The sequence below is a fragment of the Calonectris borealis genome, chromosome 2 (genome assembly GCF_964195595.1).
Source record: "Calonectris borealis chromosome 2, bCalBor7.hap1.2, whole genome shotgun sequence".
Taxonomy (NCBI): Eukaryota; Metazoa; Chordata; class Aves; order Procellariiformes; family Procellariidae; genus Calonectris; species Calonectris borealis.
The window spans coordinates 112,297,477-112,325,453 of NC_134313.1; the positions used below are offsets into that span (position 1 = coordinate 112,297,477).

Sequence of the window (27,977 nt, forward strand, 5' to 3'; positions counted from 1 at the left end):
GTTTTCCTGGCACAGGCTCACTCCTTACCCTCTACTTGACCTCCTCTGGAGTTGTTTTGGGATGATCCATTTTCTTTAAGTCAGCGCAGGGAGTGGATACCGCAAACTGGACTCTTCTCCTTGCTGTGCTCTGTTTTTCAGAGATGATGTAACCCTCTCTGTAATGCTCTCCTTCCTCAGTAGACACCACAAAGACCACAATTCCTATGAAGAACATACATCTTATAGCCCAGCAGCATTTAGGGAATGCACGGTGCCTCTCACGCCCGTTAGACCATCAAGTGAACGCAGTCACTGTGTTTTCATCTGTGTTGTTTTTCTGCATTGGGCTGCCAAAATGAATTTCAGGCATTTTAAGCTCAAACAGAGGGTGAATGACTTGCTAGTAGAGTTTCTGGCTCTCTGGATAACTGTCGTACCTGTTTACATTACCAGCAACACAAGACCTTAGGTTCCGAAAGAAAAATATCATGGACCCATACCAACAGACTATAGCTGAAGGGAGTGCTGTCAAATCCTGTTTTCTGATGGGAGCGTGTATCTGCTACCCAAGTTTTCCATTGCAATAGAAAATCTGGAAGTTGGAATCTTTTACTTGTCAGGAAACAAGGATTATGCAGGAGGGTCTGCAGTGACACGTCTCCATGTGGCTTTCTGCCCTTGTGCAGAGGAGAGGCCACTTCTGTCCTCCATGGTCAGCCCTGAGCTTCTGTGCTAACGCAGATGTCCATGCAGAGCCAGGGAATCCAGGTCCATTTGGATTTTGTGTATCTATGTCCTCCCCCATTCTACCACATGATAGAAAGTTGTTTTAAAATATTCTTTAAGCTGATTGTGGAGCATAACTATGCCTCTAGATAAAAGCTTTTGGAGCAAGGCCATTGGCTGATGTTTATTAGAGTGTATGACTATTATAAATTGCTTTGTTAATACTTGGACTGCTCTGAAACACAAACTTTTCAATCAGTAGCACTCCTCTTAGTTGGAATGATAGAAGTATGTATGCCAGAGCTAATATGTTTGTAACGTTAATTTGTTTTTACAGGTGCAAAGGGCCAGGTCTTGAAGGCTGTCCAAACGGGTGAGTATTTAATCTGCTACAATTAACGACAGAGCTGGAAAGAATGCATGTGTGTTTACATTTCCACGCTGGACACTGCAAGGCTGGGACTAAAGTTGTCTTCAGCTCTGTACAGGGAAGTGACAGATTAGAGCAGGCTCCGACCTATAAAAATGATTTAAAGAACTGAGAAATATTCCTGCTGGCACAAGACTCCAAAACCTTGTTCTGCTTACCTTGTTTGTCAAGGTGAGACCTGGGATCTATTACTGGAGAACAAAAAGAGGAAAAAGAAAGGATTAAATGCAGAGAGAGTTATGTTTAGGATTGATATGGTTACCTGCATTACAGGGGATTCATCTCAGAGACTCGGGGTTTTTTCCAGCCCTGTGATCTGTCCATCTCCAACTGCTCTGTGCACAGATGGACGTTCATTCTTCACACTAGATCTTACGTTGCACTGTTTGGCCTCACAACTTGCTCAAGGTCATGCAACAAGCAACCACGCTTCTCTGACTAAGAGAGGGATTTAGTTTCTGGCCACAAAGTCATGCTATGGCAAGACAAATTCAGCCTAGAAGTACTGTTAAAAAGTGACTCTATCTAATAGTAATCCCTGGGGCAACTTAGAAAGAGCTGTGATGGATCTCTAAGTACAGACCAAAAAACAACCTTGGAAAACAGGTTTTTCTTTTCAACTTAAATTTGAAATGACCCAGGCTCTAATAAAGAGGCAGCAATCCGTATGTACAATGTGGATGGTTCACACATTACCTGGCCTCAGACATTTGTACTTGGGGAGGAGGGCCAATGATCTGAAGTTCATTGTGACCCTTACAGCGTGGCCCCCCAATGATGATGAAATGTCAGCTTCATTGCCGGTATCACAACTGTGTATGCCTTCTTGATATCGCCTTCTCTCCACGTGCTTCGTGTATCTGATCACATGCAGGCTGCCCATGGCTGGCTTATATAGGCATCACAGGTTTGATGCTCATGCGCTTGGTGGGTTTGTCAGAGGGAGGAGAAATCCCCTTGCTTAAGCTCCAATTGCGAGTTTGAGAGAAGAGTGAAGACTTTGAGCAGGTTACTGGATGAGAAACTGAAAAATACAGATGCCCAAGATATCTGAAATGTCCAATAGGCTTAAGCGGATGTCCAGAGTGTGTGTTTGATCAAAACCTAAGGCTTCACGCAACCTCTGTAGGGTTTTTTTTTTAAGTCTTACAGCTAAGCATTTTTTTCTCTTTCTGCATGCCCTCCTGTCTTGCAGCTCCAAAATCCCGTCTATCGCAGCTGGCGTCGTTGGAGGTCTCCTCTGCCTGGTGGTGGTCGGCTTGGGCATCGGCCTTTACTTGCGGAGGCGCCACATCGTCAGGAAGCGGACCCTGCGCCGGCTGCTGCAGGAGAGGGAGGTGAGCGTCGCCGGCACGGCTGCAACACCGGCTGCTTTATTTGGGGCAGTGGGTGCTGGCCTCCTCGTACCAAAGAATTAAAACACCGTGCGTCTGCCTTGTAACTCAACAAGCCCTTGTGTTGGCAAACACTGCGTCTGCCGTGCTAGTCGGAAAAGAGGCGGTGTGCACCTAACACCTTCTCACTTAATCTCAAGTCTGATCCCTCTGGATATAATTTTCAAAAGCTTTAGGGGATTTAGATGTCTAAATCTCAATGAAAATCATTGAGATTGTCTACTCGGAAAAAACTACGCCTTCAGGGTGAGGTGCAATGTGTTTGCTAATCCATACCACCTTGCTGTGTAGACCCTCAGCCTCAAATCGTTTCTCCCTCCAGACAAGCCTTGAGGCTGCTGTGGCACTTGGGCACTTTTGAAAATTTTACTCCCTTGATCAGGCGTATGTCTGATCCTGAGGAAAAAAATGAGAGAGAAAGGAGAGGAGGGAAAGGAATTGAGGAAGTGTTTGTGTCTTGTCTTTGGTTTGTTTTTAGCACAAAAAACCCACAAAGCCATCAAAGTGAATGGTTCACCCTGTTGGGCATGAACAAGGTTTCTACACTGCTTTTTGTCTTCTGCATGGTTTTGTGTGTGTTACAGCATCGCCCTCTGGGTACCTCACCTATAAAATAGCAAAATTCATTATCCTGGATTAAAGACGCTCTTTTATGATTAGCCCCCTTCTCTTTCTAGTCCAATCCTAGTAAATAATTAGCAAATTGTATTTAGCATTCTGCTAAAAGCCCAGTTGCAGCTTCCTTCTGTGCTCACTGGCTGTGCAGATAGCTGCTAAAATCCTTAAAAAAAAAGCTGTCCTGCTTCTTAATGCACTACCTAACAATATTTTACATGCCACTGTATTCTACAGTTGTTATAGTAGAGTTTAGTTTGTGCTCAGCTCATATTGTACCATCTGGACTCCTCAAAATGAGGATATTTCATCACAACAGAAAGGTTGCTGGCCCACTAAAATCAGATTGTATCTAGCTAAATATGGTTTTATCCAAAGGAAAGGAAAAAGAAAGAGCACTAAGAGAAAAAGCTGACTTACGCATCAAAAAAGTGTTAAATATCTCTATTTGGAGGGCATTACTGCTGTTTGCAATAAGGCTTAGATCAAATTTTGAAAACATTGATAGTCAATTCAACATCTTTTTCATTGAGAAAAGAATCACTCTCAGAACTTGTAAACCCTGCGGTCTGGGGGAGCCACTGGTACCACGGGAATTTCATCCAGTTAAACAAGAGCAGACCTGAAAGGTTGCAGGTGATTCTTGCCCATTATTTAAAACATTTTTATAATTTATTCACAGTTCAAAAAAAAAAATCTTCTTTAGGATCTGTGGTAATTACATTGTTCTTCATGCCATGTATTTTAAGGCTTTGAAGTCAAAGCCTTTATTTGAACAGTATTCCTTCATTCTCCTTCAAAATGGCAGTCACCACTCCGTGATTGATTTTACCTCTGAAATTTGGAGCAACTCTACGTATTTATTGCTGCAAGTCAGAGTGCAGCTGTCCCCCCATAAACTTCACATGGAATAAAATGTTCATTATTTTAAAGGAAGGATTTATTTGCTTCCCCAAAGTGTGCTGCTTGCTGTCCTCCTAGACTGTATATCCTTCTAACATCGTCTTCTCTCTGCACCAGCTTGTCGAACCACTGACACCCAGCGGGGAGGCACCGAACCAGGCTCATCTGAGAATTTTAAAGGAAACAGAATTTAAAAAGGTCAAAGTTTTAGGCTCTGGAGCTTTTGGCACTGTTTATAAGGTAAGATCACCATGTTTCTCTTCCCCTTTTCATCTTGCTCCCTCATGCAGAAGCCACCCAAAGAAAGCATGAACTGGGAGCTACGATCATTGTGTAGATTTTTTTTTAAATCAGATTTTATAGCATGTATATATTGAATGGTAAAGAGATGACTCAATCATCGTTAGTTGAGTTATGAATTGGGTAACATGGGAAGTTTTACCTAAGATGTTGCCAAAGCCATATTGCTGAACCTATCTCTACTGAGAGACTCTACTGAGAAACTACCACAGCCAAATACACCCTGTTGTGAATATTAGGAAAAAAAGAAATACACTTTGGTCAGCTCAGTGCTAAGCCATTTTTCTGTGTGTTGTGGGGTCTTGTTTTTATAATTGTCAATCACTCTTTCATTAGAATTGACTCAGATGTGTGGAAGTGTCTACACACCTTCAGTTGTGTAGGTCCACAAGGTATTTTTTCTCTTGGTTTGTTTATCCTCTGCATTTTTTCTTCACCAAGTTCCACTTTTCTGTGCTCCTCCTTTTATTCAGGATATGTGTTTCAGGCTTTGCCAGTAGTACTGAAATATAAATTGTAGATTCATATATCTCTTTATAAAGCTCTATGTTCCGAAGCAGGCTTCCAGCTATGGCTAGGAACTTCAGGGGCACAAATCCCATTGACCTCTGAAAATGTGCAGCTACATTGCTGGGTACTTCAGCAGGGTGTCCTCGCAGTGCCATGCTGTTCACCTGCCGTCTAAATGGCCTCCTGACACTATAGATGTAGAGCACTGAACCAATCGGACATAAACCTACCTGCCAGTGCATATGTTTAGGACTGGATTATTTGTACAGTATAGATGCCATCTTGTTTTCATGAGAAAATGCCAATTCTTTTCATCCCATGATTTATATATTGGAAGTGGCAAGGTTTTGCACATACAGTTGCTGTGATGCACTAATGAATTAGATTTCCATCCGCAAAAGTTGCTCTTTATGCATCTCTTGGGCTAAGGTCATGAATATGGTTTTTCAGAAAAATACAGCAGAGGTGACTGAAAGAGAAATACCACTCACTCCATTAACAGGATTTTGTTAACGCACACAAGACACGTTTTTTGCATATTTTTGTTGTCTGCCATGCCTTCCCATTGCTCAGAATATTTAAGTCTACTCAGAAGATGTAAAATGTATATGTCATTGTGAGAATTAACCTGTTAGAGATGAGACTGAGTAACTCTTTGTACTTCTTTTTGGTAGGGACTTTGGATCCCAGAAGGGGAGAAGGTCAAAATTCCTGTTGCTATTAAAGAGTTGAGAGAGGCTACATCACCAAAAGCCAACAAGGAAATACTTGATGTAAGTGTTCATGTTTGTTTTGTAAAGTTGTCAGTGCTCTGTGCATTTTCCTCTATAACAAATAAAGGGATTTCAGGATTTTGGGAGGGAAGAAATATTTTGCACCCCAAACTGCATTCTCCATCTAGAAGTACTGGGCTTTACAGCCCAGTCTGTGAAGTGCTTTTGTGTCTCCTATGAACCCCTTGCTCACAGTCCAAGTACTGATGTTATACTCGTGGGGTGGCACCTAAGGAGAGGTCAGGACCGTACATTTACAGCTAATTCTGTTTTCTTTATTCTGATGTTTCAGGCCTTAAACTGTGGCATTCATTGCCATTACGGCAGTAGAACTAAAACCCATAACAACATAGCTAATGATTTTTCAATCCTGACATTGCAGATTGTCATAAGCTAGTTGCTTGGTTACATAGGATTAAATTAACTATAAATCCAAAAGAAAAAAAATACCCCAGCTGTCTGATTTCTCTGCCATGAACAGCAAGAAATTATCTCGCTTCCTGAAAGAGGCATGGGAATTCAGGAGTTTATAAATGTGTGAGTTTACAACGGGTGAGCCAGAGTCCTAAATACAAGTTCCCTGAACTTGGAATAGCTAAAAATCTGAACTCTGTTGCTAGATCTGAAGCCATATAACATAAAGCATTAAGGATATATGCTTATATATGAGGAAAATGCTGAGTGCAGAGAGGAGCGCTCAGATTTCAGTATACGTTCAGTTCAGCTTTCCTGTGCTACGGTTGAGTCCTCAGCGACAAGAAGCGGTTGCGTGTGTGTGTGTGTGTGCCCTGGTCAGCCCTTCGAGCCCTGAGCTGGAGCCTGCTGGGTCACTCCAGAGGACTGGTCAGGCCAGGGACTCCCCAAGCAACACAGTGTATTTGGTACAGATGAAGTCTTTAAGCTTCTGCTTGCTATACCTGCATGAGTGTGCCTCTAGAAAGCGTAGGTTGGAAGCCAGGATTTGGCCGGGGCTCATCTATCGAGTGCTTGTTTGCAGGGACAGGGCACATGTCCCTGGTACGTCCTAAATGGGCCTATGAAGTGCAGGTCCACGGCTTGGGACAGCCTGTTTGCGTGGAGGTGATGGTCCTTCAGCCATGGGGAAAACTGTGGATTTTTTTTATTTTGGTAGGAACTGAACCACTTTAGCAGGAAATTTATTTAAAAAAAAAAAAAAATCCAGCTTTGGACAGCAAATGACACCTCAGGTAGGAAGGCTGATCTCAAATGGTTCAAGCTGGTGAAGATCTTAACAAAAGGCCAGTCTCATAGTGAGAAGCGTCAGGACGAATGGCTGTGAACAAACATACCTCTGCCACTGATGATAATAAAGCACACTGGATTTTTCCAATCACCCTGAATAAATAGTGTTATTCCAATACATTACTTCAACAGATCATGTGTTACGTACCATGTGATTTGTTATGTGTATTGCAGCAATGCAAAAGAATAGGTGGTCCATCTCAGAATCCATACATGAAGCAATATCCATCCTGATTTTAGTTTAGTTAGACTCCAGGCCAGTCTCAGCCCTTCCCCACGTCCCTGACTGCTGTGGCCCTGGTCCCTGCCCCTCGCCTGCCTGCGGGCAGGCTGCGGTCCCTCCCTTCGCTGGCGTTCCCCACACTGAGGAGCTGGCAAAGATGCTGCTCAGCTGCCTGCCCTGAGCTCCGCCCCTCGTTTCCCTCTTCACAGCGATAAGCAGCATAACACAGTCTTTGCAAAGGGTGTTTTGGACTTAACTGCATTAAATTCCTGTATACTGAAGGAAGGGTTAATGAACAAGCCTACAGTACTGCATCCTGCCTTCAGCAGATCAAGATACTCACACGACGGAGCAGTAGGTGCAGGGACTGTGCGCTCTTCGGTGGTATCAAAGTACTTTCCCTTTTCAAAGAAGTTTCTGTATCATATCGCTACATTATCTTTTCTTTTCCATTGAATTAAGATCCTTAACAAAAAGCTCTTGCTTTTTTCAGTCCTGTTCATTTTTCAGATGACTTGGTTGGTGGAATTCATTCTATATTTCAGAGGAAAATTTAAAAAAACAGAAAACCAGTGAAAGAAGTCAGAGGGATGACTCCAAAAGCTCCTCCCAAAACAAATTTTTGCTGCACAGCCGACTTTTCAAGGTCACTGAAACCTCAGAGATAATAATGTCCAATTAAAGATGATTTGTCTTACAGAAACACGCTAGGTATAGAACAAGCACAGCAGCTTTAGCTCATAGAATCCAGGCGAGCTTTCGTGGCTTTATTAAGGTAGGGCTAATTCAGAAGATTGTTGTTGAATACCAAGCATACTTGGAGCAGGTCAGAGCATACCGCAGAGATTTCCAAGATAAACAGTTGAAACAAAGGCCCACTTTAATGTCTTGGGCTACTTAGAGGGACCCACGACCGCACAATAGCTCCCTTCTGCTCCCTGCGAGGAAGAGGTGACCTATTTTCCTTTGCAGTATCAAATGTAATAGGCAGTGTCAACGCTTGGACGCTCTCTGAAAGCTGTGTGGCCCGTACGCCCACCCTGCTCTTCCAGCATCCCAGTTCTCAGCCCCCAGGTCAGCCCTGCGCGGGCTGCGCGGCAGATGGGCAGTGAGAACAGCTCCGACTCTGCAGATTTTTTTCTCCCCCCTGCTGAAATGAATACAATATGGATCTGAATCCCAACAGGAAGCAAGGCAAGGAACAGACACCCTTCATCGGTACAACGGCTCGGTTTGGAAGCCTAGAGAGATTTAGCATGTTTTGGTCTTTACTTGCATCTGAGCAAGTGGATTCGCAAGGTTCTCTAAAAAACACTGCCACAAATATCTATGTAATTGAATAGCACATTGTATTCTTGCTTTATCTTTCCTCGGGCTAGCCTGCAGAATCAGTGTTAGCCTTGACAGAGGGTTGTTTTTCAATGCCGGGCTCACATCCTGCAGTAGGTTAAGGAGCCCTTACCCAGTTCTGCCAGAGATCTTCTTTAACCTGGCTGCCTGCAGACCACTTTAATCCCAGAGGCTCCAAAACAAGGATACCAAATGCAGAATTAGCACCTCAGAAGAAAACTGTATTACATCATGTTTTGCTTAGGCTGGCACATCAAACAACAATACCAAGGCCAGAAAGTATTGCTTAAGAATTGGGGTTGCTTATTTCTTGAACGTCATTGCTTTAATAACTTTGTTTAATAATAGTTCTTACCAGCTATGTGACATCTGTGGAAAGCTGTTTAGATGATGAGTAAAGTGTTACGGTATTTCGTTTCTTAAGCTCTTAGAAAGTGCAGATTTGCTCCTTTCCCTGCTACAATAGTTGCCTGACTATTATTTTAGGCTTTGGGGGGCTGCTAGCCTAATGTTGAATTGCCAAGGGATGATTAGTTGTGTCACTCCAGATGCTGAGTTAAGATGCTGACCTGAAAGCTCACTGCTTGGAAAAATTCCCGTTTCTTTCCCATTGTTTTGGTTTTCAATTAAAGGGCTTTAAAAATGTCTAGAAGTAAGATACTGTAAATCAGACACAAAGTTAATTTAAAAAACCACAACTTCAGCGCTAATTTTTCCCCCTATTGGAATCCATTCTTTGAGCTTGCACGTGACAGTGGATGTCAGTATAAATATGGATCTCAAATTTAAATCCGTAAGTAGTCTTCATATGCAAAAACCATGAAGTCGGGGGCTTTTACCATGTGGCTGTGTTAAAGGATGTATTCAGTGTGTCTGGAGCGTGCTGCACCAGCCTCTGAAGGGGCCTCTCCCTTCCTACAGAAGAGCAAAGGAAGAGGAGGTACCTTGGGTACCTTAGATAGGTACCTAAAGCTACATAGCGTGAACCCAGGCTTGAAAGGCGAATTTGTCACATATTTATGAAACTCAAACCCCAAATTCCAGTTGACCAAAGGGTTTATTATGCTTAGGCTCCCACATTATAAGTACCTTCTTGGTATTATTTGCATTGCTATGTGGGTCTAAACAGGTTTTTCCAATTGGGGACAATATTTTCACAAGCGTTGCTTAAAGTAAGACGTGTATTCAGAATTCTAAGGAAGTGAACTGATCATTAACCTGTTTGGTTTGACATGGACTGAAGAACAACGTGGTCAAAGAAGCCTTGTCTCTTAAAAAGTCAAACTGTCAGTCCCATCCTAGATGACAATTTTTGACTTTCTGGGTTAGTACTAACCCTGACAAAGGGACAGAGGTCTCAAAAGTACTGATTTCCAGTCAGTTTTGTGAAAAGATTTGTGGAGGGAAAAAAGCCATTTGACACATGTTCACAAGATGTGTTGCCCTTCCAATTAGGTGCTCAAAATTATGAAGTCCCGTCAGCTTCCAGTTGATGTTCAATTTATTAATTCCTCCTAGGTCCGTAAGTTTTGTCCCCGGGATTTTATGTCCCATGTTTATGTCCCAGTAGTGGGAGACTGGCTTTTCTGCAGCATCTCAGTGATGCTTCAGTGTTCAAAATCTGGACCTTCCACCGAGTGGAAAAAACTTGGTCCACAGAGTGGGAAATACAAGTATTTTGTGTGTGATATGGATGGAGTGCAGATTTTACATATAGTATTTTAGCAACCTCTTAAATGACCAACTTATTTTATACTGCATCCAAACATTTCTGTCGTGCCAAAAGGAGTGTTTCACATTGTTTTTTTTTCCTTTCTGCTCAGGAAGCTTACGTGATGGCTAGTGTTGACAATCCTCATGTGTGCCGCTTGTTGGGAATCTGCCTCACTTCTACTGTTCAGCTCATCACACAGCTGATGCCTTATGGCTGCCTCCTTGATTACATCCGAGAGCACAAGGACAACATCGGCTCCCAGTACCTCCTCAACTGGTGTGTGCAAATTGCAAAGGTAAGCGGACCGGCACGCCGACAGATCAGCTAAAACTCAGACTCTAACAAGGCGATCTGACAGCGCGTAATGTATTTATTTACTTACTTGTCTCTGTAAGTCTGTATATTTCACCACATGGTTCCTAGATACTTTATAAGGGACAGTAAGCAGTTACTTTGTCTTAAACAATTTACCATTTTCAAGGGAGTAGAATTTGGCAATTGCCGTACTGCTTCCAGTGCTGCTTCCACCAGTGGATTTCTTTGGGCTGTGCCTCAGGGCAAACGGTGCCTCAGAGAATGACCCTGATTTTTCAGGCTGAAATCTCTGAGGCCTGGAGATCAGAACTGCTGATTAATAAATACCAGCTCTGTTCTAGCACAGGCTGGCTGTGACCGAAAGACATTTAGGCACCCCCGGGCTGTTCTGTAATTTATACGCACTGAGTTGGTGCCTGTAATCTAATTGCAATGGCCATAGTGCCAAATAAAAGACTCATTATCACACCTGGCACTGTTTGCCAAAGAGAAGAGCAGCAAAGGAGACTGAAGTACGGCCTCTGGCCCTTAGCAGCAATATGCTGTGTTTGGAAGGTGGTTAGCCATTTGCAAGCATGGAAGAATGGAGCAAAAGCAGCAAAAAAATAGCTGCAGTTTGTTGGAAATTTGTCGTATGAGATGGCAGTATCCGCAAAGCCCGGCTGCTTTAATGCTGCTTATTTTGGGAAGGACGGTCTGCAAGCTAACCACACACTTACAGCCTTATCGGTCCCCCGAGACCTTGTATACATCCCAGGCTTGCCCGGCCACGGTTTGCTTTCAGGAAACATGCTGAGGACCTCAGAAATGTATACCAAAAGTATACAGAGCACATTTTTCATCTCAGTGTGTGTACTTTTTTACAGCGCGCTCCACAGCAAGTGAATTTTAATTTATGCTTCCACCCGGGATGTGAACTGCCTTTTTCTGACTCTTTTGCTGTCTTGTTTAAAATCAATTACTGCTCTGTCCTGGTTTCATTCCCTTTGGAGGATGAGCTGGAGGCCACATTTCCCTCCTCCTCCTCCTCCTCCTTGTTAATTTTTAAGGTGGCAAAATCAGTCTCCAAATTGATCCTTGGGGCATCACTTGCCCGAAAGGTTGCCATTCACAATTGTTAGCTTCTGTTTGATTTTTGCCCATAGCAACCTCTACCCTCTCCAGCGATGCCTGACCTTCGACATACTCCTTTGTGCTGCTCCGCACTGAAGTTCTCCTCAAAGTGCTCGTAAATCACACGTACGGCTTTTTCCCACCAATGTGTCTGGTGTTACTACTCTGATAAAGTCATGCCAGATTTTTGGACATTCTCTGACTCTTTAAAAATGTACTTTTGGAGGGGGGAAAAAATTGAAACAAATATATTTATGTCTGGTAACTAACCAGCAGGAGGCAAGTTCCCTGGGAAGCTTACTTTTGTTTCTGTTTTCACAGCTTTGAATTAAGTTTTCTCTGCATTTATAAACATTATCTTTCTCTGAGGTATGGAGTCCTGTCTTTCAGACAAGATGTTATGACAGAGCATAGACACTCCACATGCAGAAACACTGTGAAGTAACTCTTTGAACACCCTGGTCTCACACTTAATGATGAAAAATGGCTTAAATCCCAGGCCTGCACACAATTATAGATCTGCTGAACTTTCTAGACGAGCAGTTCAACATCTTCGGTGTACGGTTATGCACGTGCACAAGTCTTTTAGCTATCAGTGTCTTAAACAGCTTAGTGTGAAACTGATATTCTGCCTTTCAGCAGCTTTGAGTCTTAATAAATCCCTGCAGCAAGACATGTTTAGCAGGAAGTTTTTTGTCCTGCTGGGGCTAGATTATGTGATTATTATTTTTTTTTAAGACAGTCTGCTTTCTGTCGGCAGCTCAAGATTTTTTGTTTCAAGAGCTCTGCTCTCTAAAGATCTATTTGTGTAATTAAATGCACGCTCATAGTGGCATTGCGCCAGTTTGTTTGGGTGGTTTGTTTTGGCAACACGAGCAGCGCATGGGTGAAGTTCTGCTGAGGGACTTGGGTGGAGGATTCGATGGTGGTCCAGGTTAGCAGCAGGCTTAGGAAGGGGGTGGAGGCTGGAAGGGAATTATTCCCTCCAGTGCTCTGTCATCACATCAACATGATCATTTTGGTGTTAACTTTGTAGGTTAGAAGTACTTTTTTATTAATTCTCTCTTCATAAAAATACAAGCGTGTAAGCTGCTGCCAGCAGAAACCTATCGACTGGGAATAATTGTGGTTTTTAGAAAGCATCTTGCAGGAAGCTTAGAAATCATGAGCTTTTTGATTCCATATACCAAGAGATTGGAGTTGATGGAAAGGGAAATAATCTCTGTGGTCAGAAATGCAGCTGTTAGATTCAGAGCTTAAAAGTCAGACCAACACAATTAGTTGTATTCTTCCACGAGAGACAGTTGTACCAAAAAAGCACGTATGCTATGGTGAACCCAGTCTAATCATGGGAGGCAGTGAAACTGGAAGAACTTGCCTTTTCAAAGAGGACTTGAAAAGAGATGCCACTCTAAGCTCAGCCATAAAATTAATTTTTTAATTTTATTTCCTTTTCTCACCTTTGCGGTGGGATGCCTCATCGTCAGCAGGGAGAAGGCAGAATACACTGTAACGAGATGCAGAACTGGCAACTCTGAATGATTAATTTATTTTTGCTTGGACTCTTCTCCCAGGCCGTTAGTGTCTACGTACTCTCTGTAGGGTTGGCCTGCGTGTGTATGGAAGGTGATAGTTAAATTCTGCACTGCGCTCTCCTGAAGTGACTGGGGTTGCACAAATAGAGCTGAAAGAAGGGTTTACCCCCTTATTTGCAAGTCCTATCCCAATTTTGTATTTCTTGAACTAAATCCCAAAGGAACCGCATCCCCTGCTATACCTGCTACTGTCCCTTTTTTCTCCATGACTCCACTGGCACATGGACCCAAAGAAAGGTTCCTGGAGGGTAATAGTTACTTTTTCTTGTAACTGTGCAAGCGCACATCCTCACCCTGCAATAAGCATCACGTAAATCAAAACAGCAAACCTTTTTCTGAAGGGGGGATAGGTTACCACGTGTTTATGGTGGTGTGCGTACAGTTACCACAGAGCAGCTGGCGTTTGGTAACTCGTTTGCGCATCCAAGCCCAAAGCGCGTGATGCCTACCCATGGTCTGTTGTATTGCAGGGAATGAACTATTTGGAGGAGCGTCGCCTGGTGCACCGTGACCTTGCTGCCAGGAACGTCCTCGTTAAGACTCCTCAACACGTGAAAATCACGGACTTTGGGCTGGCAAAGCTGCTCGGCGCCGATGAGAAGGAGTATCACGCCGAGGGAGGCAAGGTAAAGTGCATCAGAGAAATGAACCGCTGTGCATTTGTCGGTGTTTGTGCTTGCACACGAGCCTTAAACACAGGGAAAAAAAAAAGAGTGGGTTTTTCAAAGTGCTCAACTGCCGTCTCAGCGTGCTGCCTTTGAAGCCTGTGGGAGTCCTCTGAAATCAGCCGAAGCAGCGTCAGGCCAGTGGGACTGCAGTGGGAACGGAGGTAGCAGAGCAGCGAATGCTTTTGAAATTCCCACCCAGAATGTCTGGGAAAAAGCAAGATTATTAAAAAAACATTAAAAAAAAAAAGCATGGCTGAATTCATCAGTGTAGCCAACACCAATAACACTGTGCAGTTTATGAAGAGAAAGGGAATGCTGTATATTTATAGCAGAAGAAAGACCTGTCAGACTTGGTTCAACACGCCTTCGTGTTGTACTACGTGCTGATGGAGGGAATGTGTCCTGCTGAGAAATTAAAGAGAAGCTGCTTGCAAATATTGCGGAGACCATAAATGGAAACCATATGAGCGCAGATCAGTCTTTGTCATACAGCCTGAGATTGGATTTGTGTCCTGTTATGATAGGAGAAGGTTAAAAAAACAGTAATTTGACTGTTAAAAATATTGTAAAACTGATTTGTAAGAGATATTTCTAATATGCCTAATATTTCACAAGTTCCCAGGTTCAACATAATAAATGAAAATAATAATAAAAGTTAAAAAGACTCAAAAGTTGCCTGCTGTACCACTGGGATAGTTGTGTTGTTTGTTGGTTGTTTTTTCTCCCTTCGGCAACCAAACTATTGGTTTAAACACCCCCTGGTGGTAAATATCGCTGATAAATTTTCAGTCGGCCTCTTAAGGCTTATTCGTGAATTTTCCTAGGTTCCTATTAAATGGATGGCCTTGGAGTCAATTTTACACCGGATTTACACTCATCAAAGTGATGTCTGGAGTTATGGTGAGTCTAAAACCAGTTATAATTATTGCAAATGGGTTGGAAAATTGCAGGATTTGCTAGTGACTCTACACAGACCTTTTTTCTTCCTATTGTGAGGAGACTGAGAGATTAAACGTAAACGATGGGCCCAAATTACCTATTCAATAAAGTAAAATTCCCATGAAATTGCATGCTAGTGAGGTATAAGATGTTTTGCAGAATATACTTTCAGATGATGCGCCCTCCCCTGAAAGGGGCTGCAGGTAGGAGACTCTGTCCATTTGCTGAAGTTCTGCTAATGCTTTTCTTCAGCAACTTCACGTGAAATATAACTGGGCTGACAATAAAGCCACATAACTAGAGGGAGGACTTAAAACCATCGGCCACGCTGTCGGTCAGTGTCAATCAGTGTAACTGCTGTGGCCTAAAATGTTTGTGCTGTCCTGGTATTGAGAGGACAACGCTAAAAGGGAAGCAAAGTGATAACCTCCTTACAGAATTAATTTTATATTCGTTATAGTTCATAAGCCAGCTTGAAAGAAAGAGGAGGAGAAAAGAAACTTTTCAAAGCAACTTATTGCAAAATTTCCACTCCATGGGCTTTTATATTCCTGGAAAATATTTAATGCAGATGGTCAGATCCTGTGTTCTTTTAGAAAAAGTACAGCCTCTGGTCCTCTTAATCCATTTATGTATCCTGGCATCCAAAATCTTGTTTTGTATCCTAAGCTACCAGACAATCACAACAGCTACATCACAAGAGTACGTGGTATGTCAGCAAACAACACTGAGGCAGCTGGTTTACACATCTTTCAAAAACTGCTCTTGCTCGTCTCCAAAGAGATTGTTTTGAAACAAAAATACAACTTCCATTTTTAAAACCACTTGCTGGGTTGGAGTCAGGAGGCGGTAACCTGCATTTCCTTTCTGTGCGGCTGGGAAGTTTGTGGGATGTTCAACACTTGAGATACTAGCTGAGATTGAAAAAAAACCAGAATACCCAAAAAATACCCCAAAAGGAAATCAGGATGATTTCAATCTGTTTTATTAATTTGTCTCTCTTCAAAATCATGACAGAAAATGCTTTTCCTGGGTGGGGCTCTGGCAACGCAGTGCCTCTGGGAAAGCCCTCTCCACTCACTGCCTCTCTACGCCCAGGCCAAGCACCCCGGCTCCTGACAAAGCCCCTCTCATTGTCTTCTCTTCCGACCCTGCAGGTGTGACAGTTTGGGAGCTGATGACATTTGGGTCCAAGCCATACGACGGGATCCCTGCCAGTGAAATCTCCTCTGTCTTGGAGAAGGGCGAGCGTTTGCCCCAGCCCCCCATCTGTACCATCGATGTGTACATGATCATGGTCAAGTGTGAGTTCACATTTGGAGTTGTGGGTGCTCACCTAAGTCGAATAAGTAGCATAATTGCCTTTGTTATGTCACATTTGTATATGCTGCGTTCTTGGTGATTGCACAGAAATAGGGTTATGTGAAAAGAGTGGTGACACCAGAGTGTGTTCCTGCACCTTGAGCTTTAGCTAGGAGCACGGGATATGGTTTCATTAGTCGCTAATTCAGCCCACTAATGTTTTTTCACTATTCACACCACTGGCTGATATTGTCAATTATTTTAAACTGATATTGTCAGGCAGTGTAAATCAGCATAACACCACCCACTTTACCTGATACTCTGGTTTTGTATGTCTAGAAAATAAAATTAACACTGCCTTCTCCTGCAGGCTGCCCCTTCGTTCAGTAATATGCCTGCCCCTGCAATCACACAGACGGATTATGCGTTCCTTTTACTGAAGGAGTGCTGTGAGCACAGGCACCACCGTAATGGCAGATGTACATACGGAGACGGAGTTCCTCATCCGATTTCTTCCTCATTTTCAGATGGCTCCTTTTCGGCACATGGCTGTTGCTGTAAAGTAGCACAGGAGCTGGGGGTCTCTGAAGCACTTTTTGCTCATTGTTAGGGCACATCAAAGGGCTTCTGAACCCCAACCCCCTTTTCCATCTATATCAGCTGCTAAAATGTCAGATTATTACCTGGCTTCCTGTGCATCTCTAGACCATGACTGCCGCATCCCTGCTCGTTACCAGTGGTGTCTGTGAGGATGCTGATAAGAAGCCCACTAGGTGGCATTTAAGACCTTCTCACTGGAGCAAAATGTACTTGTTCCTGAAATAGGAGCCACGCTACCATGAACACCCCGTAGTGCAGCACTTTCGGGGAGTCCTAAAGTGCCCCAGTGTTGCTTTGTCAGGACAGACACCGCACGGGGAGAGCCCGATCCTGTGCTCACCAGAGTGAGCAGGAACGGGATCCAGATGTGTGCACCTAGCCTGGGAGGTGCCCAGACCCAAAAGCAGTGTCCTGGAAACTCCTCCTCGGTGATGCTGAACTCTCCTGACACCTCAGCCCTGCCAACATCTCTGCTTGCAGCAGTCATGTCCCAGGTCTTCGAAAGCCCTGCACTAGAGCATGTCCTCAGGGGCTGAGCCTTTGCAAAGCTCAGCAGCTCCATCCATTGCCCTTCCTTTGGGTCAGTCCAGATGTAGAAAGCAGGCGTTTTTCCAAGCACCTAATCAGGTACCTGTGGCTTTTAAAACACCATCAGTGGAGTGTCCCCATCCCCTTTCATACCGTTACACTGAATTTAAACTCAAGAGCATGAGGATCTGGGGTTTGAGCCTTCCTTCTGCCACATCACTCGGTTGCACATCTTTCACTGCTCTGATCACCCCGTGTTTGCAGGCTACAGCACAGACCCTGTTGAAGCCGTGCCGTTTTGTCTGAAGGAATTTAGGATTCCCAGTCATCTCTTTTATAAGCAGAGAGTATAAACCGAAATGTTCAAAGTTATTGCACAACAATTTTTATTTTTTTTATTTAAGAAGCAGTATTTAAACGTATGGAACTCAGAGAGAAATTCAGAAATAGTAGATGCTACTTCTGCAACAGCAGCAAACTCCCAAATGCTCCACTCTGTCTAAAAGCAAAAAGGATTTCTTCTTGAATTAGTAGGGGATTATATTTCTAGCATGGTAAAAAGTCACTGGCAATGATGAGATCTTGTCTAATGCAGATTTCAGATGGCATATTATCACTTCATTTCTCCATCACTATGGATAGGCTGTTTCTAAGCTTGACCTTTATTATTTTTAATTTTAAGCACAAGAGTCTCTACATCAGCTCATCTGTTAGTTGGTAACAGAAAGTGTGAGTTTCCTAAGTAATCTCACATGTTGAACCACCAATATCTATATTCGAAATCTCTTCTAGCATTGATTCACACTAAGCTGTAGGACTTGTTTTTGTTAAAGTCCGTTTACTAATTAAATACAGCTTAGATACGGTTAATCTTTCCCCAGCGAGGATGTTTTGAATTTTAGAAAACATCTGGTACAGAGAGTAGCTTCTGCTTTAGGCTTCCCAGGATTTCACAAAGCAGTGCAGTGAAGACTAGGCAGTCAAATCACCGTACGTCTGCAGCCGCCTGCTGAAGTTAGTTTGCTTCCCCTCCTTCAAGAGCTTTTTTCAGAGCAGCCTAATTTGGACCGATCCAGGCTGGCCACCCATTAGGTATCCTCAGGACTGATGCGTAATTATCGCTCAGGTGGGACCTGCCTGCCCAAGCGGATTTAGGCCAGCAGAGAGGAGACAGGCTCAGCCTGGAGCTTTTCCAACATGGGGTTTTATTACCTCCTTCATTCTTCCCAAAACTGCCAAGATGTGCATTTTAAATGCTGAAATTCACAGCAGTGGCTGGTGAATGAACTTTTTATGGTGGTCCCTTACGGGTAAACCCTTAACAGCATGTATGGTGCTGTTCTTTTCACTGTTACATTTTCTTTTAAGCTCTGTGTTTGATCACCAAAACAACTTTTTTTGTGTGTTGCTTTCCCTGTCATCCTTCCAGGCTGGATGATTGATGCAGACAGCCGTCCCAAGTTTCGCGAACTGATAGCGGAGTTCTCGAAAATGGCCCGTGACCCCCCACGCTATCTCGTTATACAGGTACTAAACCCAATGGTAGGAAGATGTCTGATGGGCATTTACTATGAGGCACAAAATGATTAGAAATGCATATGAAAACATATAATACGGACAACTGAAGGCCAGATTTACTATTGCTTTTCAGGTCTTAACACATTCAGCTAGAACCACAAGCAGAATTTCAAGACCAGTCATTATTTTCTTAGTACTGGTCCCAGTCTAGGACCAGTAACAGTTTATACTGCAGTCCTGAGAGGAGAACAGAGTGATTCTCTTCAAAACACAGATATTTTACAGCGGCATAGATAGAGATTGGATGCCGAAATTTCCCTAAACTCTAGGTAAATTTGGTTAAATACACAGATCAAGATTTTACATCTTGGACCTCTCACTAAATTACTTTGTCTCTCAGAGAAGGGGATAATGAGGGCTTGAAAGGAGTCTGCGAGTCCTCTCTCACACCAACTTGTCTCACAGGGAGATGATAGGATGCACCTGCCCAGCCCTACGGACTCCAAGTTTTATCGCACCCTGATGGAGGAGGAGGACATGGAAGATATAGTGGACGCGGATGAGTATCTCGTGCCACACCAGGGCTTCTTCAACAGCCCCTCAACATCCCGCACTCCTCTCTTGAGTTCATTGGTATGAAACTTCTCCACTGTGGAAACATGACAAGCAATTTTAAGAGTGAACTGCTTCTCATAATGTCTGTATTTTCTTTCTCTCTCTTTTTAAAAGAGTGCTACTAGCAACAATTCTGCTACAACCTGCATTGACAGAAACGGGGTAAGTGGGATGATCTTTAAAAAAGGAGCAACTTGCCTATGTGGATCAACTTCTACAAAACAGTGCCTTTAATATTGATTTTCTCTATTTCAAACCTAGCAGGGACACCCTGTGAGGGAAGACAGCTTTGTCCAGAGGTATAGCTCAGACCCAACGGGCGCTTTCTTGGAGGACAGCATAGACGACGGCTTCCTGCCAGCCCCGGGTGAGTACCTCTCCCGTGTTTCCATCCCACAGCCACTCATTCACAGACATTTGGTTGTGAATATAATCGCTATCCTTCTTTTTCTGTAGAAAGGAAGCAATCCAAATGCTTCCTACCTGTATTGGTTGGAAAACGTGCGCACGTATCCTTTTCCTAGACTTTTTCTGGCTGCTTCTGGCCGTTTCTCATTTTGGTTCCTTCAGTGGCCAGGTTCCTCATGTTTGCCATGTGTGCCATGTGGCCGGGGAGTTCGCATGCGTGGTTATATGTTTAAAGCTTTCTACCACCTCTGCACTTCGGAAAATATCCTCTAAAAACCGGGTTTCACCCCTTAAACCATTTCAGCAATATAAACAGCTTTCTGGCAGTTTCACTGCTTTCAGATGTGGATACACAGAAGGCAGCTCACGGTTTCACGTGGACTTACAGCGTAGGCGGTCAGAGAGCGAGCCAGCAGGCACCGAGGGAGCTGGTGCTGGGTTATGCAGCCGTGATGCTTTGTGTCCTTAAAAAAACCCACCCAACCTTTCCAAGAATACATCACAGCTAAAAAGGGTGAAAGACCCTGCAAGGGATGGCATTTAAGAGAGATGCGGAGTCTCTGTTTCTGTCAGTCCTGTATTTTCTAGGCACTTTCCTCATCTCTAAACATTTTTCTAGGGAAACAGCTTCTGGCAGCAAAGCTCCCTGACTTCAATTTCAGAACGGTATCTGGGACATAGCCACCCCCACGTCACTAAAATCAGCAGTAGCTATCTCGCTGTCTCGTGGTCCAAGCCATCTTTCTGCTACTTTGCAAACTGAATTCCTGAAGGTGAACTTCAGGGCAGCGCGTTTGGTGCCACAGCATGGCAGTCCCTGCCTTTGGCTCTTTTCTGCTCCGGAAGGTTCAGTGAGATGCTGTGCGCGAACAGCAAGTGGCAGCTGGGTTGAAACTAGACCTCGAGTGATGCAAATGGCTGCATTAGTTATATGTCTTCATTTTCATTCCTTCTCTTTTTTTTTTCTTTTTATTCTAGAGTACGTAAACCAGTTGGTGCCCAAGAAAGCATCTGCCTCAGTGGTCCAGAATCCAATCTACAACAACTTCTCACTCACAGCAAACTCAAAGGTCCCCACGGACTCCAGCTACCAGAATTCACACAGCACAGCTGTGGACAACCCCGAATATCTCAACACCAACCAGTCTCCGCTGGCCAAGACAGTCTTCGAGAGCTCTCCTTACTGGATCCAGGCAGGCAACCACCAAATAAATCTGGACAATCCTGACTACCAGCAGGACTTCTTACCGAAGGAAACCAAACCTAACGGTCTCTTGAAAGTTCCCGCGGCAGAGAACCCGGAGTACTTGAGGGTAGCAGCACCAAAAAGTGAATACATTGAAGCGTCGGCATGACCATAGAGAATTTCTTCTTGCAGTGAGGCAAGCCAGACTCTCGGTGAACCACCTGGCTGCTGCAGGAACGGACTCTTGCCCATAGTGAATGGCGACCGCAATGCATCAATAAGCACACCTTTCCTTTTCAGCACGGGGGCTGAAACTGCGAAGCCTATCTGATTGTAGTTTGGTTCTTTTCTTGCCCATTTCCACGTAATAACTGAGGCTAAGGCCTGCACTCGGATGCGTGTTGGGATGGAGCAGGATCTTCCTGGACAGAAGACCTACGGATGCATTCCTTTCATTTTCAAATGGTAGCATGGTAAGAAGCCACTCTGGGATGAACTTGAGAGCTGTACACATTGTACAGTCAAATTCCTTTCTACAGTCTGTATTTTTATAAATGTTTCTAACAGAATTTTTGGATCTTTTACAAGATCAGATGCTTGTACTGCTGGTCTGCTATGTGGTGCTCAGATCACCAGCAGGAAAAAAAATAATGTTACTAAATAGTTTTCCAAAACTCCTGGAACAGAAACAGTTATTCCAAACCACCGGATTTTTACAAATTGGCTCCACATACTGCTTCTTGGCACGAAGAGGAGAAGTGCATCTGGGGGACATATGGGAGATTCTGCCCAGGGCAGTATAGAGTGGATCACTCTGGGGAAAACTAGCACAAGGAGCAAAATGGCACAACGCATCACCTACTGACCACTACTGCTAAAAACTGACAGGAGGAACTTACCTCAAAGTCATCTGTACATGGTTATAAAGTGCTCGCTAGTCTGCTTTCTGATGGTCAAACGCAAGACATCTTTTTTCTGATCCCTTATGCAGCCATCGAGTTGTCAAAATGCCTTTCTTCTTCAACAAAACGGTTAAAGATGTTGCTGTAACTGAAAAATGAAGTGTCAAATAATGTTTAACAGACTTTAATTAAATGTCAAGGAAATGCAAATGGTGGCAAATTGGAGCATTCACGAGGCAGACTGGAAGAACTATACTAAATTAAACTTGACTAGGGCAAGAAACACAGGTAGCTCTAGCCAAGTGGTTTTATTTCCCTTCTTAAAGGGGCTCAGAGCAGAAATAATTTTCCCTTATACATTTGTCAAAGAAAAGGGGTATATCAGTGTTACGCTTTACTCACTTCAAGGCAGAATACTGCCAATTGCTGTACCACGCTGGGGCAGAGGCTGGGGCTGGTTGCCTGTCCCTTTGGGATTACGTATCCTGGCAATGCAGGAGGGGCAGTGAGAATGAATTAAGGAAAGGAAGAATAATCTGGAGTGATGGAAAATATTATCTCCCTCTTCTGAAACACAGGGCTGCCTAGTGCTTCTTAAAATACCCAGCATCATCTTCTGTTATCAGTGTGGAATAGGCAGACTAGGCAAGGCTAAGATTTTAGCTTCATAGTATAAAGCAATCACAGCAGCAAAAGCAGCTTCTCTTTCCAGGGGCCTGTGATACAGAGCTTCAGATTTTCCATCATTAACATTTCTTATGAATGTAGGAGGAGTAAAATGCCTAAAGTGTGAATTTAGTCAGTAATTTAGACGCATCCCACCAGCAGCTTGGCAGGGCTATTTTAATCAAACCAGTAGATCAGAAAGCAAATGCACATTTGGTGATTTTGGTACAAAGGCCCGTAACTAGTTGAACATTGGCAATTTGCTTGAGGGTAGCATAAGCAGCTGAGTTGCAGAGGATATGTAGTCTATACTAAGTAGCAAGAAATAGTCAAATTTATGCTGCCACTGTGTTTTGAATATATCAGTATGTGTCTCAGTTTAAGTATTGCATCTGGAGTCCAGGATCAAGCAGCAAATCCTCAGAACGTTGTTTTTACAGATTTATTGAGGAATGAAGGAGAAGAACGGTCATGTGAAATGACCCCTTTTATAAGTAACATGGTGTAAAATGCATTAGCGGCTTGTGTGTGTGCAGTAGTTCACTGCCCACGCTGCAGTCTAGGGTAGAGCAGTATATTGGGTCAAAATCCAAAGATTGTCCTGTTCGGTACATCTGTGTCACCATGACCAAGTCCCAGGCGCAGCAGCATGGAGGATGCGATGTTTGACTTTGATTATTACTGGCTTGTATTTAAAACGCTAACCAAAATTCAGTTCCCACGTCCAATTAGTGGCAGATTTCTCCTTGCGTTCCTGAGAGCAGATTTGTTGTGTTGCTCTCACAAGCGTGCAACGTGTACGCACAGGCAGCGCTGCTTTTCTCCACCCACCGCCCCGAGAGGAATGTACGTAAAACCAAAAAAAGATCTTAACAGAAATCACAGATAATTTTCAATTTGCTAAATCTGTTATGTCTCCAAGCAGAACACTAGAAAATCACATAGTGTACGTTCTCCTGCAGAATCTTTCTGACACTATTGCACAAAAGAATTTATTGATGTTTTGTTTTAATCTGTTAGCTAAAACAAAAAAGTGACTAAGAAGTAGCAATATGTATCACCAGCATTATATAGCATGAACATTATTTAATAGAGGTTGATATGCTTGCCCATAAGCTAACAGAGTCTTACCAATTGAGAAAATGAAAATTTCCCTTTTTACTATATTTCTCATGGAAGGCAAAATAAAACCACTCACAATTTAGGAGAGATTCAGTAGCGACTCATTGCTAGAAACAGGGAGATTCATCTGAAAATTAAGCGATGTAAGCTTGAAAGAGCATCACTTTTTTAACGTATTGGTTTTGATGAGAAAAGTAGGAAGGAGGTTGTAGGACCACAAACTCTCCATACAAATGTACAGATTGCAGATTGGTGGGATCAGCTATATTGTGAAGTAGTTCTGGTAAATAGGCATCCTGTAAGCCATGATTTGTAAATCGGCAGCTCAGTAATGATTCAAAAGCCAGCAAAAAACAAAAACTGGGCAGCGTGCTGCAGTCTGTGGACCGTGCCTGCAGGGGCAGATAGAGCGGCAGCAGGAGCGGATGGGACCGCGCAGCTGCGTGGCTGTTGCTCGTAGGGTGACAGACATTAGCAATGTACCAAATGACTTCCACAGAGATTAAAAAAAAAAAAAAATCGGTAAGCAGCTGAAATAGTCAGGTTTTCCCACTGCAGCTCACTGACTATGTAACAGCAAGGAGCCCCGTGCAGGTCATAGGTCTCATAAAGGCAGACACGGTTAGGCAGCATTGCATGGGACCTTGCTGATGCAGGGTTGCATGGAGTTTAGGCTACCAAATGGGACATAAAAGTTGTGTTTTTACAAATGTTAGAAAAAATAAATACACTGCATCTTGAGAGCTTACAATGAATTAGCATCCAAAAATAACTTGAAAGTTCTGCCATTGTCTCTCAGGAGGTGTGGGTAGAAAATGCTGATTTTTAAAATGCAACTGAATAGGGAAATGTAGAAGGCCACAGCCACTTTTAAAAGCTAAGAGAGTCTTACCAATTGAGAAAATAAAAATTTCCCTTTTTACTGTATTTCTCATGGAAGGCAAAATAAAACCACTACAAGTTAGTGCTTAGTGTCTCTTAATCATAAAGCAGCAGTTAATATGAAACTGCTTTTGCAATAACAATTTAAGACTTTTAATAACTGCTCGTATATGAAATCGTAAGTTAAGTCAAGAGTCTTCATCTTACTTTGATGTCTTCCAGTGACCTGTGTACAGTGTCAGCGCACTTGATTTCATTTGGGCCTTGGGTTGTTTTCTTTTGCTGCAAAGGGAGTTGGCTTGGGAAATTTCCTTCATGTTGCAATTGGTCTTGTTAGCTAAATTCATCCGAGAGGCTGGGGGCTTGCTTTTGTTTCCAGCTGGCAGGCAACAATGCAGTGAGTTTTCTAGAGAGAGCAGCTGGAAGTAGATGGTGGTTTCTGGAACGCCTCAGGGTGATGCCCTCTCCCACCAGCGGCACCGTAGGATGGCCGCGTGAAGCCCCGGCATTAGAAAATACGCTCCCGTGGTATATTTGAAAGGAAGGGGCTTGTGTAGGGAGAGTAATGCCAGGGAAGGGGTGCAGCCAGCCAATCCATATCCGAGACAGCTGCCGAATTTGCCCAGGGACACCACTGAGGCCATTGACTGTTTATGCAGGTACACATGGGAATAGACACGTGGCTCCTGTCCCTGCTACCAGCTTGAAGCGAAGCCCTCTCGCAGAGAGTGCTTGTGCGAAAACCAATGTACGCGGCATTCGTACTATGGGGTGAATCTCTTCTCTTCCCTGGGAGACGCAGTTAGGGCTACAACAATGTCACAGGACCCCAAACAGCTTAAAGAGGTCCCATCACAAGGTGCCTGGGGTGTCCTTGGTCTGTCTGGGGGTGCTCCAGGGTGCCCAGGAGAAACTTTGCATTTCCAGACAAGCGCTCATTTTTCAGATTCAGGGTTCAACATCTTCTGTTAGTATGACCGCTGCCTCTCCAAATGAGCAGTTACGGTACTCTGGCTTTTGTTTCCCCCCACGTTTCTCTGTGAGAAAACATCTGAATCAGGACAAAGTATGAAAATGTGCTTGTGTCCTCCTTCCTGATGGAAACCATATACTCATGAAATGTCAAACTCTGTGTATAACACTTAGCAAGAATGCTTTGTAATGTTTTATCACCACTGGTTCAAATTTTTATATTGGGATCCCATTTTCTAGCTTTCTTTTTGTAAGTGTTATCTCTTTGTTCTGACATACAACTTTTAAGGAGCCTTTTTGAAATAATAAAAAAAAAAATAGAAAAAATGTTTATGCAAAAAAACCCCACGACACCTTTAAGTAGCTTGTCAAATGGGCTGCATTAGGACCAAAGATGTAACGTCTTGTTTTCTTGCTTTAAAGGAATAGGGTATTGATCACCACTTCCACAGCCTCTCATTACAGGGAAAAGCTACAGATCTCCACTCTTCATTGGGGCTGGGCCAGACCTCCGCTGAGCCAAGAGGGCTTGACGGGAGGGTGAGGCCTGTCCATAGAAAACCAAACCAAATATCAGGACCAGGTATCACTTCAGGGCCAGACCTACAACCTCTACTCCATTTCGATTCATTTTCTACTCAACGCAATAGCTAAACGGGGACACAGCCAAGAAAAAAAGAAACAAATACATGGTGTTTTGGCTCAGTATCAGGAAAAAATACAATGAGGTGAAGATGAGACATGATGAGATAACTGCTTTTTATGCGAGGAAGTGTGTAGGCAGGCAGTGAGACTTTAAACCGATAACACTTTGGGTTATGTATTACTTTAATTATGCAGGGGAGTTGAAATCACGGCGCTTCCACGATAGGCTTTCCTTTCTGCCACGCGTCCTGCCTCCGTTCGACATCGTGTGTTTTGGGAGATCACCTGTATTACCGTGGCCACGTGGACTGAGAATTGCGGGTCGGTCAGAGGTACTTCATGCAACCCCTTCTTCTTATACAGGGAGAGAAGAGTGCGGCCATAGCAGGCTGTACCACAGTTAGTAGTCAAGGAAACCCTCAGTAGCATCCAAAAATTGATAACTGGAGACCTAGCTGGCAAAAGACACGCCACTTGTTGCACCGCTGAAGTCAGGAGGCAAAATGCCTTCGGCCAAGATTCAGGGCTGGTGCTCCACCAGCTTTGTTCTCATCCTCTTACGTGGTGCAGATGGGGCTGTCTGGATGCACGACAGCACGGGCCTTGTGGTGTCTCTGTACCTCTCGCCTTGAAGTAATGGATTTTTCTAATTAATAAGGTCAAAACCAGGAATCAAACCTGCCACAAACAACTGGACTGGTGGAAGGTGTTGTTCCGATGTAGCTGATACGGTACATCATTTCCAGTCACGCTGGAATTTATCCAGACCCTTCTCCTTACTTCTCACAAGCTAGCTGGAGACTGTGCATTTGCAACCACCATCAATGTTATCCTCATATTTTATGAAAGGGAATAAGTAAAGTAGTTGTCTACAATGGTAGGAGGCTTGGCTCACATACCTAGGTTGCTTTTTTAATCCTACATTCCTAATACCGTTCCCCTTGAAATTAATGGGATGTTTAACTTGATTACACTAAGAGTATAAAACAAGGCTAATGTTGAGTGATTTTTAAAAATCCCTCGCAATAATCAGAGATCCTATGGATCCATTGCCCGTTTTAGGCTGCTTTGTATTGATGCAATCAACCGAGTATAAGGTATAATGTCTTGGTTTTAATAAACTGTCAAGCAATATATCCATAGATACAGACAGTACCCTTGCAGCATTGTAAAGTTACTCAACTATGAAAGCACTATTTGTACAATAAGAAACTCTTGACTTTTATATGGTTTAATGGTTTATACTGTTGATCAAAGATTGTTTGTATATTGAGCGATAAAAATGAGGTGTATATTATTCTTTTTAATTGTTTTTCATTTTTGGAGAACTTTTATTGTAATATACTGTTGTATTTGGGGGGAAGAAAAATCAGTGGATAGCTTGTAGGGTTTGTAGCCAGAGAAGAACTCGCATTAAGGGTTCTTTATTGATGGACTTAGATTTTTTTTCTGGTAAAAGTTGTCACCTTGGGGATTTATCCAGAGCTTAGTGAAGCTAATAACAGGGCCCTTTCCTCTCTCCAGGACTCTTTGGCTCTCTGCATGCACAGTGCTGGCGTTTCATAATGTGAGCAATAATGCAGCTAACACTTGTGACCATTGGAAGTGCAATATGAAAGCCCAGGTGCTGCTTATCAGGGCGCTAATAAAAGCTGCTCTTTCCAATTGCATGGCAGGTTCTCACTTCACTTTTATGATAATAGCAGAAGCAGAGTCAAAGCAATCCCTCAAAAGCTCATTCATGTGACATGTGGCATATGAAGCCATACTGCTGGCCATTTCCGAATTGCATAGCCATGAGCTGCGCAACAGCAATAC

At 43.4% G+C, this 27,977-nt stretch overlaps 1 protein-coding gene across 2 annotated transcripts in view; it reads left to right on the forward strand.

The window, feature by feature from the left end:
- EGFR (epidermal growth factor receptor) overlaps nucleotides 1-27,456 on the forward strand; it is a 50,250-nt gene extending 22,794 nt beyond the window's left edge. For both annotated transcript variants that reach the window (XM_075142932.1, XM_075142933.1), the window contains 13 exons: nucleotides 1,046-1,081; nucleotides 2,334-2,475; nucleotides 4,168-4,290; nucleotides 5,535-5,633; nucleotides 10,293-10,478; nucleotides 13,677-13,832; nucleotides 14,699-14,774; nucleotides 15,971-16,117; nucleotides 18,673-18,770; nucleotides 19,227-19,394; nucleotides 19,491-19,538; nucleotides 19,638-19,743; nucleotides 20,763-27,456. In XM_075142932.1, the coding sequence (XP_074999033.1) occupies nucleotides 1,046-1,081; nucleotides 2,334-2,475; nucleotides 4,168-4,290; nucleotides 5,535-5,633; nucleotides 10,293-10,478; nucleotides 13,677-13,832; nucleotides 14,699-14,774; nucleotides 15,971-16,117; nucleotides 18,673-18,770; nucleotides 19,227-19,394; nucleotides 19,491-19,538; nucleotides 19,638-19,743; nucleotides 20,763-21,139 (1,762 nt within the window). In that variant the 3' untranslated portion in view covers nucleotides 21,140-27,456. The remainder of the gene's footprint in view (nucleotides 1-1,045; nucleotides 1,082-2,333; nucleotides 2,476-4,167; nucleotides 4,291-5,534; nucleotides 5,634-10,292; nucleotides 10,479-13,676; nucleotides 13,833-14,698; nucleotides 14,775-15,970; nucleotides 16,118-18,672; nucleotides 18,771-19,226; nucleotides 19,395-19,490; nucleotides 19,539-19,637; nucleotides 19,744-20,762) is intronic.
- Nucleotides 27,457-27,977: the final 521 nt, after the last annotated feature.